This window comes from Camarhynchus parvulus, chromosome 9 (genome assembly GCF_901933205.1).
Source record: "Camarhynchus parvulus chromosome 9, STF_HiC, whole genome shotgun sequence".
In the NCBI taxonomy this organism is placed as follows: Eukaryota; Metazoa; Chordata; class Aves; order Passeriformes; family Thraupidae; genus Camarhynchus; species Camarhynchus parvulus.
The window spans coordinates 24,554,779-24,569,934 of NC_044579.1; the positions used below are offsets into that span (position 1 = coordinate 24,554,779).

Consider the following 15,156-nt stretch of genomic DNA (forward strand, 5'->3'; position numbering starts at 1 on the left):
TACAGGAACCTGCACAGGCTGGAGCCCAAAGCACCTGCTTGGTGTGGGAGAGGAATCCTTCCAGGAAATGGGTATAATGTGAAAATGCATGTCAATGCACCCTATCGACCCTCTGAAGGCACCAGCACCATCAGCATGGCCGTGGTCCTCAGGGACCTCCTTCTTTACTCTGTAACCCAATTGATTTTAGTGGCCACTCACTGCCTGGTACTTTTTAAGGTCTAGATTTTAAGGATCCTAAGCAAGAATATAAAGCACTGTCAAGTATTTCTGGGGTTTATGACTGAGCTGGAGAGGGAACTCAATATCCTTTTAGCAATTTGCTCAGCTAACATTATAAAAAATCTATTTGTCTGAAGGGGAAGAAAGAAAATCAGGAGGGCAGAAAGTGTAACAATCACTGATTTTGCTTCTGTATTTTTCCCTCTATATTCCAAAACCAAATGTTATTGCCAAAGTTAATTCTGATTTCCTCTCAGAAACTGTCCACTGTCTCTTCCATGGGCAGTGCTGAAATAAAATGCAAATGTGAGTAGTTAAAATACCTGAAGAAAGCAAAATCAGATTGGTGTAGTAACTCAGTGACGTTTCCCCCCCACCCTTCCTTACAAAGCACTGCTATTTTACAGCAATAGAAATCCTTTTGGAGTTTTGTAGCTGACTCAGAGCTGTAAAAAGAAGAAAAGAAAAGAAACCGAGAGGTAATTTCCAAAGTGAAATTAAATTAACCACAAAATCAAACATTTCCAAAGACACTTGATTTCATGTCGATTCAGAGGCACCTTTTGGATTTGTGCCATCTAAAACCAAAATATCAATATACATTTCAGGACTGATGGTCTTTTAATGCTCTGTGTTGCACTTCAGAAGCTATAAGAAATATGATTGGATTTTTTCATGCCTAAATTAGTAACTAGAATCTATTTTGGAATGTATTCTTCTATTAAAACGAGAAATAACTGAGTTTGCGTAATTATTAATCTCTTGTAATAATCCTCAATTGTACAAATTACTTTTCAGAAACACAAGCAGTTTCTTGCAGACAAGATGACATTTACTGGCTTCTTTATCTTCTGTATGCTGATGAACATGCTAACAGGTAAGATTACTACCGAATTTATTCTTGTTTATTTTTTCAAGCCCCCAGAAATATTTTGGTACAAATACAGTATCTTCTATTTAGTGTTGCTGACATTTTAATCCCAACTGTTCAGGCTGTGAGTTCTGACTAACAGCCAGACTGAGTTGGTTTGTAGCAGTGACTGATTACAAACAGGGAATTCCTTGCTCTGTTGTTCAAGAAACAAAAATCCTTCGGCGACACAGAGGGTCTGATGTGGGCATTAAAGAACTTGTGAGCTTCTAGTTATACACAGAAAATGTTTGGTTAACAGAAAGTCTTTCTGTGCAGGAGCTGGTACTGATGTGTTTCCTCTTTACTTACAGATGCCCGATCCATCCGGGATGGAGATGGTAATTCCTAATGTGTTTTTATTTCCTTTGTGTCACTAATATTTAGGAGAGTAATTTGTAACTCCCAGACTTGATGCCCAGCAATGACTTTGGCAGGAATGCTTATTAACCTCAGTGGACTATGGAAAAGCTTTCAGTTAGTTCTGGTGAGAAAAAGAATATTGAATTTTAAAAATTCCTTTAAAATTTATTAAAAGGTGGTAACATATTAATGTATAATAACAGAGCTAATATCCAGTCTTAAAATGAAAAGGGATTACAGTCAAGTCACTAATTCTGTTGTACAAAATCCTAACTGGAATGCACCAGACTTAGATATGTGTAGGATATCTGAGGATTTTGTCTGTCCTGAACCATAATGCTGTATGTGTATCTGTTTTTTGGCAAGAGATACCAGCTTTCATGACAAAAAGGTTAAAATTTGCAAATTGCCACAAATCCAATTAGAGAAATGTTGGAATAAATCCCTTAGCACAGCTACCCTGTGGTTCATGTCACTTTATGTGATTAGTCCATTGGATTAGTGTTTGCCTTTGATTAAAAAAACCCTCAACACCCTAATGATGTTTATACTGGCTTACTGATGATTCTATCATTTAACCTTTTTTTGGCTTTTCAGACAGAATTCTGTCTGAAAACAGAGTTGCAGAGAAGTATCTGCAATAACTAAGTACTGCCAGCAGCATCTCCAGTGCACAAATATGCAGAAAGCATCATAACAGATATGAACAGAACAAATACACAATAAGGTCTAACATGATTACTTATCATTCAAACCTTTTTTTCCCTATGCTCCATTCTATTTCTTTAGAAATAAATCTTTTTAATATATCATCTCTAAAATATTTTTAATATATCCTCTGTGTTTATTATGTACAGCAAATATTTTTGTGGCAACTTTTGCAACATTCAGGAGAGCCTGCATCAATCTAGAATTAGAACCCTGTTCAGGCAGTGTCCTGTTGCTCTCATTACCAGCAATTATTGTTTTCTTTCACACTGGGCCAAGCAGCAGCCTGCAAAGTGAATCTGAGGTCAGCTGGTATAAACAGTGAGTTCTCCTCTGCAGACAGCATTTGGCTGGTTCATTTGGTTTGTGATGTGCCATCTGTGCCTGCACGCTGCAAACTTTACTCCGTAAAATTAAAGTCTGACAACAGGATTGTTGAAGGCTCTTAATTCCTACTAAAGACCCTGGCCCCAAGCTGAGTGGAAAGACTTTCATTCATCTAAATGGGCTTCAAATCCAAATAAAATACTGTGTTTAGCTTCACTGCACAGAAAGACATTTGTGACTGTGCTCTCAGCTGCTGTTTACATTTTATATATGCTTCTCTGTTTGCCCACATTTGGGCCCAGGGGTGGTCAGTTCCTGCGTTTTCAGAACCGATTTTGTTTTGCCGCTGAATTGTAACTCTTGTTTCAATGACTGTATCACATTCTGGTACTGCTGGAGCAGGCCCAAATGCAGCAGCTGTGCCCCAAGTGGCAAAGCCTTTCCTCTCCATCCCTGTGGCTCGGTTCCTGCAGCGCCCTGAGGAGAGGCACAGCTCTGCAGTTCCAGGCAGTATCAGGGCAGTATGGCCCCAGTCCCTGGGAGCTCTGTGGGCAGTGTGCCCAGCTGCAGGGGTACACCATAGAGGGTGGTGCCTTATTCCTTATATTTTTTCTATGGGGCAAAGCAAATTATGTGGAATGAGGAAAAATGGCTTTCAATTGCAATGCCTCCTTGCTTTGAAATAACCAGCAGCCTTCTAGAAATGAAACAAACCTGATAGATTCTTGAATTGGGGTAAATGTGGATGTGTCCCTTCTTTCTTGCTCCCCACCTTGTCCCACTCTGTCACTCCTGGTGCATCTGGAGCAGGGAATACCGGCTCCATTTTCTGCAGAGTGGGTCACAGAGAGGGATCAATGGCTCTCCTTGCCTCTCTGCTGCCAGAGGAGCACACTAGCCCCTAAAGGGAACTCACAACCCCAAACCATGGTGGCTCCAAGCCCAACCTCTCAACAAAAGCGCTTTGTATTACAGTAATATGCAATATTTTCTTTTGGTTGGGTTCTTTAGATCCCTACCAGGATGCTGCAGCCTTGCCGTACTGGCCCTTCTCATCCAATGATTTCTGGTCCTACGTGGAATATTTCCGGACCTTGGGAGCCTACAACAGGATCAATGACATGGCCAGAGCCTTCTTTGCCCAGTTCCCTTTTGGGAGCCACCTTGGCTACCACGTGCGTGACCATGAGCACTGAGAGCCTCGCTCAGCTTTGCCAGAGCTGCTGCCCAGGTGTTTGGGTGAGCTGCTCTCTGCCACTGAACACACCTGGGCTGCCCTCACCTGCTTTGTGACACCATGGTCATGTGCACCATTTTATGGCTTCAGTGAGTCTCTTTTTTACCATTTCTTGTAAATGTGTTTGCATGAACACCTGACTGCCAGCAAACACACCTACACTGCGCCTCAGCCACTAAGTGACACTGCAGCCACATGCAGCTTTAAATTAATCCCTTTTTAACAATTTATGTTTCTGTGTGACACAATAAACTTGTTCATTCTGCTGCGTGGCTTTGGGAGTTTTTTTTTAAGAGGTGATGCTCTCAGCTTCGTCTCAGGAGACTGCTCTCTGTGCAGAGGAGCACATGTGTACAGGAGTTATTCAACCTGTGCACCCAGTTTGGGGGCTGGAGGGGCTGCCAGTATCAGTTACACCTACCTCATTTGCAAGCTGATGCCTCACTGAGGCCTGAAGGGGCGCAGGGCTCGCCATCGCCATAGCGACAGGGTGTGGGGAGCAAGATGGCGACCTCCATTGCTGGTCGCCATGGCCACAGGGAGTGGGGAACATGACAGCGGCCTCCATTGCTGGTCGCCACGGCCCCAGGGCGTGGGGAACAAGACAGCGGCCTCCATTGCTGGTCGCCACGGCCCCAGGGCGTGGGGAACAAGACAGCGGCCTTCCTTGCTGGTCGCCATGGCCACAGGGCATGGGGGAGCAAGATGGCGGCCTCCCTTGCTGGTCGCCATGGCGACGGGGGCGGGGTGAGCAAGATGGCGGCCTCCCTTGCTGGTTGCCATGGAGACGGCGCGGCCCCGCGCGGGGGCGGCCATTGCGCACGGCGCCGCGGCGGCGGCGGAAGTGACGGCGCGGAGGGGCCGCCATGAAGCCGGCGGTGGACGAGATGTTCCCTGAGGGCGCCGGCCCGTACGTGGACCTGGATGAGGTGAGGCGGGTGCTCCGGTGCCGCGGCCGTGGTGCCGCGGGGCGGGGGCGCTCAGCGGCCGCTTTCGCAGGCAGGGGGAAGCACGGGGCTGCTGATGGACCTGGCCGCCAACGAGAAAGCGGTGCACGCCGACTTCTTCAACGGTAAGGAGCGCCCTGCTCCGGGGCTGCCTCGGCAAACCTCGCCGGGCTTCTCTGCCTGCCTTTGCTGCCTGTGCGCGCTAAAGCTGTGCCTGACCACACCTCTGGTGCGGGGTTTTCCTCTCCGGGGAGTTCAGCGTGTTAATCGCTACAGGAAAAAATACCTTGGTCTGTTCGTATAACAAACAGCTGATGTTAAACAGTGTAAATACGAGTAAAAATGTGGCCTTCTCTGGACAATTCGTGCCTCACCGCCCCTCACAGGGAAAGGTATTTTTAAATCCCTGAACTTACTTGCTGTCAGTTTGAAGCCATTCCCCACGCCAGGCCCGTGTCCATAGTCTGTCACTCTTCCTTGGAGGTCCCTCAAGGCCACCCCGAAGCTTCTCTTCTCCAGGCTGAACAATCCCAGCTCTCTCAGCCTGTGTGGAAGGATTTAGAGCTGCTTTGAGGCAGAGCAGCTACATATCCACGTAGGGGTGGGATATACAGCACTGTGCTGCACCTGGTGGCTAAAGGGGTTTTTATGCTTCTGAAGAAGCCCATTTAGAAATTGCAACAGTGAGTTTTACATGTTATTAAATGTTTTATATGTTATTAAATCTTGCAGCGGCAGTGTTAGTATCACAAGCTGGTGTTGATTCCAAACTAAAGTACATTTTTCATTTTGCTCAAGACTTAGGACACAGGAGTGGAAGGCAGTTCTGCTCTCAGGTGTCTGTTGGAGCCAGCATATTCAGGAGCAGCTGTTTCCATCTATTTCTACCATCACACTGTGGCATTGTGTTCCATTGGTATTTAGGGCTCTTCTAAACGAGGATTCAGCCTCAGTTTATTGTAGATTCTTGTAAATTGCATTCTGTAAGAATAAAGGCTGTGTTCGCTTAGGTGATTAGTTTATGTTCAGTACACAAAGAAGATGCAAGGGTGAGTAGTTAGGAGTAATTCCAAATGTGATTGGAACCATTCCACTGCTGGGAGATGTGTTATGAGACGGAAATGTTATTGGCACCTTTAAAGCAATTAAATGCTTTTGAGGAAGGACTTTTTAACACAAAACAATTAAATGGTTTTGAGGAATTAGATGTTTTTGAGAAAGAGTTTTTTAACACAACTCCCAGTTCATTAATCTGCAAAATCATCACCCTGATGCTACATTTCTAATCACTGGTGCAATAACTCTCATTCTCTGAGTTCACCTTTATTTCTGTCCTTAATCCAAGGAACAAAGTACTGTTCTTGCATGTGCATTTGTAACACTGAAACTTCTGAAGATAATTTTTGTCTTGTTTTCCTGACTAGATTTTGAAGATCTCTTTGATGATGATGACATCCAGTGAACTTGGGTGTGCAGCAGAGCTGAGATGTGGAGTTTTCTCTAAGATCACCCCTGCAGTCCATTATTTATTAAATTAATCAAAATGGGAAAATCACAGAGGGGGAAGAAAGCCTGGATAAGCTGCTTGGGGAATATGAAAACCAGATGGTTAAAGATAACTGAGGAGGGAAGTGTGCACTGCTGTTTCTAGGAAGCTGTGTGTAGATTTTCCTGGAAATTTCATTTGCTGATGTGCTTATTGAATAAAATACTGAAGAAACACACATCTTTCTGGCTTATAAAAGTAGAAATTGGTGTCTTCTAAGCTCCCTTAGAGTGATTATTTTGGCATTAAATAATTCATTGTTGCTTTTGGATATTACATAAAAGATATGCAGTAGGGCACATGCTGCCCAGGAAAGTTTTATTCATCCCACAGTAAAGGATTCTCTCGGGATCACATGGTTCCTTCTTCTGGATAGTCCAACTCACACTGAGAAGAGTGTGGGTTGTCTTTTGTTTTAAGACAGAGAGCTACCATCAGTACTTCACTGTTAATTTAAGGAACACAGAAACAAAGAAAAAGTAACTTCACCTTGATACGTTCAGCAAAGAAATGTTCTGACCCCAGATTAGGAGAATGCTTGAATTTAAAAATATAATTTCATTCTTGAAATCGTACTTGATAGAAAAAGAAACCATAAAATTTTCTTTTCCTGCAGAAGCTAGTGCACTTGTGCTTAGAGGTACAGTGTATATGAGCCAGGCTGTTGAAATACTGTTCAGATTTTGACATAAGCTTTTCAGAACATAAAAATGTTTCATTCTTACCCTTTAGTGACCAAACTGAATCCCCGAATGAAAGGAACCGGTGAGTTTTTAGTGTGGCTTTTTCAGAGTCAAGAGTGTAATCCTGTCCAATCTCAAATGCAATCTGTATTCTATAAATTGATCACAGACTAAATACTGTGACTGATCTTTAAACACTTCACACTACTTAAATGTTGCCTGCAGTGAAGCCCTTTCATACCTCTGTCACATTTTTATTTCTTTAGTAGTTCTTCAAAAAGGAAATCTTAAATCTAACAGTAACTCTTCCAGCCAGTGAGTTTAAGAAAGGAAGCACAATAAACCCAGTAGGATTTAGGTGTCTTTTGATTGTGCTGCTGTGGATTTCTGCAGAGCCTGTTTCATCATGCAGTGTGCTGTAAATCAGCACTCGGACATCTTCTCTGCTTGGTATCTGACTGTGCTGTGTCCCTGGAGGAACAGCCTTGCTCAGGCACAGACCTTTCCCTTTTAGTGCTTGCTGACAGCCTGAGCTTTCCAGTTTTCCTCATTGAGACTGGGCTAAAACAATTTGAGTGGTGGCAAATGGGCTTGGCTGACTCAGGCCCTGGTGCTGTATGGAATTTGCAGGCAGCCCTGATGAGGGGAGAGAATGATGCATCTGACCCCATCTTATCAGAAGGCTAATTAATTACTTTATAATTCTATATTATTCTATACTATATTACACTATGTTACATTACATCTAAACTGAATCTGCCAAGCACTCAAGTGCACAGAACTGCCCAGAATCTTGTGACCCTGAGCCGACAGTCCTGACACACACACACACACACACACCTGGCCCTGACAGGCTAAGGAACCAAAACACCATCACTGTGGGTAAACAATCTCCATATTGTTCATCATGGGTAGACAGGGAAGCAGACCTGGGATTTTTTTATTGGTTTTTTTTTCTTCTTTTTTAAACACCTTGATGGATCTTGGGAAATTCTGCTTTGTCTGAGGCACTGTGCTTGCAGGAGTACAGCAATGCTGTGAGGGCCCTGATGGAGGAGGAATGATGCATCTGACTCCATTGATATCAGAAGGCTAATTAATTAGTTTATTATACTACATCATTCTATACATCTAAAACTGAACCTGCACTCAACCCTGGACACACAGAATCTTGTGACCCTGAGCCGACAGTCCACACACACACACCTGGCCCTGACAGGCCAAGGGAACAAAACATCATCACTGTGGGTAAACAATCTCCATATTGCATTCTGCTTTGGCACAAACACAGGCACAGCAAATGATAAGAACTGTTTTTCCTTTCTCTGGGGTTCAGAGAATGTGAAATCCAGAAATACTCTTGGGAAGAATTGTGCCTTGCTTTTCTCTGTGAAGAGAAATGTGGTGACAGTGCTGTGCTTTCTCCAAACTATGTTTTGAGAAATGAGTTGCTACCAGGAAATGGAGCATTTTGGGCAGGTGCAAAAGATGAAATAAAACTCAAGAAGCAGCTCTCCTTCTCTGCTCTTTTATCTACTTTTGCTGATTCCTCAGTATGGTTGGTTTTGGAATACATCATGTCAATATTTTGTAGATACTTCTTTGTTTTTCATTTGCTTCCTTAAGTTGTAAGAAACTGGAGCTTTAATTTGATCACAGCAGCAGGAGTATATTCTGTGATACAAACCCACCTTAAACAGCTGCTCTTCAGTATGGATGGTGTTCTCTCCTTGAAAGATGTCTGAAACCTCAGTGAACATTGGTCTGAAGGTGCCAATGGTGAGTGGCTCTGGTTGTGTAACATCTCACCTGATCAAAACATGGAATTCTCTCTGTGGAACTGGGCCCAGCAGTTTTCATCCTGGTAGGATGTAACTATCCATTCAAGGTAGGTTGAGCTAACACCTTTTTGTGAAGATTTCCAGAAACTCAGGGTTTCACATAGAAAAGCAGCATTAATAGTACTGCTGATACCTGGGAGGTGTGGTGTGCGTGTCTGTGGGGAGGGAACTTCATCTGTGCAGTGTTTAAAAGTGTTTGAGTTCATCAAAGTCCTCAAGCTGTGGAAAGCTGGAGTCCCATGAACTGCCTGGGTGTGCAGGTGATGCTGCTCTGGCTGTAGCCCTGGGGGTTCTTGGGTATTCCCAGTCCTTCAGTCTGGTACCTGTGTGGGTCTCCTGGGCTGGGATGAAATGAAAGGAACATTCAGAGTTGGGATATTACCAAACATGCACCTTGGAGCTGTCTGCAGTATGCAGTTCTCTCCTGCACAGTGAGACTGAGGGTGTGCATCACATCATCTCTCCAAAGAGGGCTGAGTGTGTTAAACTTCCATCAGGAGCTGTCGTTGGTTTGGGGCCCTGCTGGAACAGTGGTAGATGAACAACAAAATGCCCTTCAGCTTCACATTGCTGCTGCGTTCCCATTTGTCAAGGCTTTTGGTCCAATTAGTCTGGGGCAATCAGCCTTTTGTCAGGAAATAATCACAAGATGTCAAAATCTCTAATAAAAATTGATGTAAACAGCATTTGACTGCCTTGGCCAATTCATTTCTTGAGCTTTGATTCCTGTGCCTTTTGTGGAGATTGACACCTCTCATAGGAAGTGTTTCTTAGGGAACAAGGCTGTTAGAGCAGCAATATGCACACATTCAGACTGATGTGAATTCAATTACAAGCTGCTGGGTACTGCTGGGTGTTTCAATGTCCAAGTAAAGGCTCTAGTCTGAACAGTTTTGTGAATTGTCCCAGTGATTGCAGTGGGACAGCTGGCAATCCATAAAGCTGACACTTGGCAGGATGAGGTCCTAAGTGCTGAAATGCCTTAGAAGGGTGTAGCCAGATGAAAAGCAATTCCTTCAAAACACTTAAATGTCAGCCTGTTCCCTTCCATACTCTCAACAGGCCCCAGCTCTGTCTTCAGGGAGCTGCAAACTGTCCCAGTACATTCTTTGGAAATAAAATGTACAATCTATTTTGAGCTGAAAAGAATCCACTCATTGTGAGGGAAAGTTGCCATGCTAAAGGAAGCTGGCTGTCATCTGTGCATAATATTTCTGCAGTGCTGCTTCTGAGCTGGTTTCTAGCTTACCCAGTATCCAGGGTTCCACTGCTCTCCATATGAGCAGGAACAGGCAAGCTCAGACCTAGTGTGGCAATAGTGGATTTCCTTGGTGGCTTTTTGCTGAGTTAACTTCCAGGCAATAAAAAGTTTTCCTTTTAATATTTTATTTCAGTAATTGAAGTGGAAGGTATTTTTCTTGATAAAGAAGGAATTCATTTAGATGAATAAGTGGACTTCTTCCTGCATCCCTGGGGTGTTGAGAAGCCGGCAGGCATCTTCCTGCTCTCAATGTGCAGTTGTTGAGCACATGAGAACATGCTGGGCAGACACAGTGCAGCCCTGTTCCCTGAAGTCCCTGTTGGTGATGGGGCTGGAATGCCAGTGTCACATCAGGGATATTTTAGAAAAGCACAATGCAAGTCAGTCCTTGGCAGCAGGGGTGGCTTTGAGCACAAAGATTTGCTTCCATGTTTTTGCTTTCAAGTTTGTTTATCTTTTGAGTTTGCCTTTTATATTTGTTTCAGTTGGCCTTTGCCAAGCAGCAGGGTAAGAATCTTGACCCATGTTACAAACCTTTTATTCAAGCTTCTACAAGGAGTTCAGAGCAGAGGGAGATAGGAGCAGCATCTTTTAAAGCTTTTAAAATTCACAAATACAACTATTTTGTGAACGCTGCTTGCTTATTTATGGAAAAAGGTTTAGGTAATCCTTGTATGAACTCATTTAAATGTAAAGCCTCCTGGAATATTGTGAATAAACAGATGCACAGCTGAGAACGTTGTGTATGAGGTGGGTGACAGGGCAAGGGACTGTGACAAAGCATCCCTGGTGCTGACAGGAGCTGCCCCACCAAGGGAGTCCCAGCTGGCGAGGCTTTGGTGAGGACTCTTCAGAGGGGACTCTTGTGACAGGACAGTGGCTCTGTCCTGTCACAGAGCAGAGCTTCCTGTTCAGGCCGTGCTCAGCTCCCAGTGCAGCTCACTGAGCAGGGTCCTGCTGTGCCCTCCTGGTCTCCTGCTGCTCTGGAGCTGCCTCTGCATGGCTGGGCTACAGGTGCTGTGCTGTGGGAACCACCTTCCCTGTGCTGTGCCTCATCCAGGACGGCAGATCCACCTTGGCCTTCAACACTTGCCAAAACATGGAACAGAACTAGAATGGCTTCTCTGGAAATCCCTGTCGAGGAGCAGAGAAGCTGTGCTGTCCTGACTCTGTAGGCAGAGCTCCACTTTCACAGATGCCCAGGTTTTCAGAGGGAGCTGGGTGGGTTGGTTCATACCCCCTGTCCTTCCCTGCCTGACTCCAGAAGGGAAATAGAGATTGTCTTCAAGTGTCATCTCCCTGCCTCCCTCCCTGATGCCTCTCCATAAATCTGCAGGAATGTGTGCAGGAAGAAATAGATACTGACATTGAATGCTTCCATTTCATTGGGAATAAACCTTTCCTTTCCCCTGGATTGGCTGGAGGGTAATGAACTGCACCTCCATGTAAGGAAGTTTCCCAGAGCTCTCAAAGAGCAGTGGGCTGGGCTGATCATCCCACAATGAGCTAAGGGTGGGTTTGCTGGTTTGCAGTCCCATGGAGACTGAGTCTTTCCATCAGGTACCTACACCCAGCACAAATACAGTCAGAGAAACGTGGCAGCCTGGGCACACTCTGGTTTCCTGCACAGTATTTCAGAGACTCTAAATCTGATGGCATTTCTTGTATGGAAGAAGAGTGGCTGATTAGCCAAATGTCAGACTTGATCCTAATCCCTCTGCCTGCTTCCATGATGAAAAGCCTCTAGTGAGTTTATACTTCAGGAATGCAAGTCTTGCAAGCAATTTATCTTTTTCTTGTAGCTCTTCATGGTTTAGTGCATCTGCTATTTGTACTCCAATTAATTACTGGCACAAGTGATTACATGGGGTTGAAGTACAATTAGGGCCAGCCTATAACTGTGTTTGAAAGGGCTGTGGATGCTTGTACAGATGGTTTCTCTGCTGGATAAGACTGGTCAGTCTCTGCAGCTGTCTCCAGCTGTCTTCAGCTTTTCATGTTACTTCTCCCTAATTGTTAGTGCAGTGACTTCAGTCTTTTATTGGGGAATGTTCTTGCTTTCTGCCTCTTAGAGTACATTAGCTTCTAAAGGGAAAAGCATCCTTTTAAACCTGCCAGAGAGGCAGTAAATAGTGAGACATAACTTTGTACAAGGCATCTGCTGTCAGGATTGATTAAAAACCACAAACTAAACCATTTAAATTTGTTGGAGAGCAGGTGATTCAGTGCCCTCTCAGCATGCCATGCCACGCTGTTGCTCTTTTCCTACAAGATAATTGTGTGTTCAATGCAGTGTGATCCTCAGGAGCCAGCCCAGGCCTTGGAGATGTGCCTGTGTTGGCCAGGTTTTCCCCTCCCATGGGTTTATGAAGCATGGAGGGATAGTAAAACCACAACTCCATACCGGAAGAAGGCCGAATTCCTTAGGAATTCCCCTGAGCTCGTCCCCCAGGACCTCATTCTCGGGAGGTTGCACTTTATTGCAGCCCCTAGACATGTGAAAAGTCTCTGTTTTGGCCCCCACGTTCAAAGAATGAGTCGGAGTTCTTCAGTTCTCGGTCTCAGAGTTGTTTATTGTATCTTATCTATAAAAATTTTTCTCCTGCCCTGCCGAGATCCATCCAGCAGGACAATTCCAGGCACTCTGACTGCCCCTGGGCTGTGTTATCTCTTTATACTACAAATTACATATGCAATGTTTGCAATTACTTTCCAATACCTATCACCTATGTTAGACAGTGAACTTCTACTCTAAACCAATCCAAAAGTGCCAACATCACAGCAGAAGATGGAGGTAGAGAAGAAGAAGAAGAAAGGCTGGACATGCCCAGTTCCCTCCATCTTGTCCCCAAAACCCCCATTCTAAAAACCCCAAAATCTACCCCTTCACCTAGTGATAATTTTATTATTACACTATTTAAACTTCTGTGGCTTTCAGGTCTTCATACAAAGCTGGTAATTTGCTCCACAGGTCATAATCAAACCCACAGGTGTTCTGGGCTGTGTGCCAGGGTCTCTGAGCCCCCTGGCAGGGGTTCCGGCAACTCTGGACACCCAGAGGGATGTCCTGAGTTCCAACACCTCATTATCCCCCCCAAACCCTGTTTGCAGCTCTTCCTTGAAAGCAGCCCAAGGCCAGCATGGTGCCCTGCAGCTCCCTGCCCATGGTCAGCCTGGCCATGTGCCCCTGATGTGGCAGAGCTGGTGAGGTGCAGGTCTGATCTCCATGCCCCAGGCAAGAACTTGGAGCTGCTGGCCCATGAGGACTCCCCAGGGTGATTGGTTCATGCTCAGCTGTTGCTCTCAAGGCCTGTTAGCACGTTTGGGCTGGCTGAGACCCCCATGCAGACCCCAGGAGGCAGGGGCAGGGGGCAAAGGGCAGCTGTGGGGCTGCAGGGGGGCAGAGGTGCTTCTCTGCCTGCCCTGTGTCTGTGCTTGCTTCCTGGATGGACTGAGTCTCTGCTGGGAGCAGAGCACTTCTAAGATAGATGGGAGGTGGCTTAAACTGGAATCTGGTGCCTGCTGGGAAAGTGCTGGTCTGAGCTGAGCAAGAATCTTACAGAGATTTGGGGTGAAAGGCTTCTTAAAACAGTCCTAGTCCCTGAAGGGAGGGCTTTGAGCCCTGTTTCCATGGTGGGTGTTTGCCTTGGGCTGCTGTTTGCTGGGCTTTGAGGTGCCTGGCTGGGACATGCATGAGCAATACAGGCACTCTCCTGGTACTTGGTGAAGCTGCAGTTCAGTGTTTGTGAGAAGGGGGAAGAGTGAGTACATGGAACTGCAGTGCCTTAATGACTTTCTTTAACATTTTTCCCAAGGTCTGAGTGCTGGTGTTCTGCATAAAGCTGTAAGCATGTTTGCTCCTGCTGCATGGCAGCAAAGAAAGCAACAATTTGTTTTGGCTCCCTCTTGGGAACTGGTCTTTAAACTTGTATAGCCTCCTAATGTTTATCCCAAATGCCTCTTAGTACTCTGGCTGATTCAATTTGCCCTGCCTTCTGAAGATCCATCTGAAAACATTTGAGAAAAACAGTGCAAAAGCTCTGACTTGCTCCTTTCAATTTAAGCCTCTTACCCCATTTGATCCAGCAAATGCTGCATTTTTAATCTCTTTTTTAAATGGATTTCTGGCTTTTTTAACCTTTGCCCTGTTCCCTCCCAATAAATTCCCACAATAAGAGCAGGGTTTTTCCCAGCTCGCTGAATTTAGCATGACCAGACTGAGCATCAGTTTCACCCTTGCTAAATCCAGTGCTTGAAGCCTTCAGGGCCAGCAGAGGCCCTGGCTCTGGATGGCCATTTAGGCTGGATTCAGGGTATTTGGTCAGGAAATAGTGGAAATAGTTGGGAAAACCAGAGCTCATCTTACCCCAAAAGAATGCAATGCAGTGTAAGGTGGTGAGATGCTGAAACCTTGATGAAATTTAGAGTGTGGAGTGTTTCTTGAGAAAGCAAAAGGGGGATAGCCCTGTGTTTGCCAGCCTAGGGTGTCCCCACCTTGCTGGAAAAAAAAAATTAAAAAAGGATTTCCTGGGCTGCCTGGTGAGGCTAGGAGTATATCCCTTTCTTCAAGTCCTTCCCAACAATACACACACAAAAAAGTGGAAACATTCTCATTGAGAGAGCTTTTTATTGTTTTTTATTTGCAGTGTGGTAATTCACAGGAGTGTGGAAAATGATGTTGCAAGTAATTTCAGTTGAAGCTCTTAAAGCTGTTTGGTGCTTGTAATACTGCATTAGCCCTGCTCTGTGTTAGCTGGCTCTGAAGCTTAGGAGCAGGAGTCTTCTTTGAATGTATCTGAGAAACCATCAAATCCTCTTTTAGCTAAAAGTCAGGCAAGCTCCTTGGGGAGCAGTTTGATGGGACTGACACTAATTCCAGCCTTAACACTCTTCTGCATTCAGGTAACCTTGCCCAAAGCTGTGGCAGGGATGGGGGTGTTCATGCCAGGAGCCCACTCCACATGGGAGCCTTCAATACTACCCAAAGCTCTGCCCAGCTGGTGGGCAAACCATGGCTTGTGGCACACTTAGGGCCTGGAAAAGGACAAACACAGCTGATAGATCTCAACTTCTGCCTGCACCTGGGAGCTTTGTAGAGGGGAGATTGGACA

General features: G+C 45.2%; 2 protein-coding genes across 2 annotated transcripts; both read left to right on the forward strand.

The window, feature by feature from the left end:
- The first annotated feature begins 588 nt into the window (after positions 1-588).
- OTOS (otospiralin) lies at positions 589-4,036 on the forward strand. Its single transcript, XM_030954323.1, has 4 exons — positions 589-701; positions 1,021-1,099; positions 1,447-1,473; positions 3,542-4,036. Exons 2-4 carry the CDS (start codon positions 1,048-1,050, stop codon positions 3,724-3,726), a joined length of 264 nt encoding a protein of 87 aa, XP_030810183.1. The 5' UTR covers positions 589-701; positions 1,021-1,047; the 3' UTR covers positions 3,727-4,036.
- Positions 4,037-4,588: 552 nt separating this feature from the next.
- Positions 4,589-6,474, forward strand: COPS9 (COP9 signalosome subunit 9). Its single transcript, XM_030954325.1, has 3 exons — positions 4,589-4,696; positions 4,767-4,839; positions 6,139-6,474. Exons 1-3 carry the CDS (start codon positions 4,634-4,636, stop codon positions 6,174-6,176), a joined length of 174 nt encoding a protein of 57 aa, XP_030810185.1. The 5' UTR covers positions 4,589-4,633; the 3' UTR covers positions 6,177-6,474.
- Positions 6,475-15,156: the final 8,682 nt, after the last annotated feature.

Coding starts and splice junctions, on each gene's coding strand:
- OTOS (XM_030954323.1), top strand. CDS start 1,048: ATGACATTTACTGGCTTCTTTATCTTCTGTATGCTGATGAACATGCTA. Junction 1,100..1,446: donor GCTGATGAACATGCTAACAG/GTAAGATTACTA, acceptor CTTTACTTACAG/ATGCCCGATCCATCCGGGAT. Junction 1,474..3,541: donor ATCCATCCGGGATGGAGATG/GTAATTCCTAAT, acceptor TGGGTTCTTTAG/ATCCCTACCAGGATGCTGCA.
- COPS9 (XM_030954325.1), top strand. CDS start 4,634: ATGAAGCCGGCGGTGGACGAGATGTTCCCTGAGGGCGCCGGCCCGTAC. Junction 4,697..4,766: donor CGTACGTGGACCTGGATGAG/GTGAGGCGGGTG, acceptor CCGCTTTCGCAG/GCAGGGGGAAGCACGGGGCT. Junction 4,840..6,138: donor GCACGCCGACTTCTTCAACG/GTAAGGAGCGCC, acceptor TTTCCTGACTAG/ATTTTGAAGATCTCTTTGAT.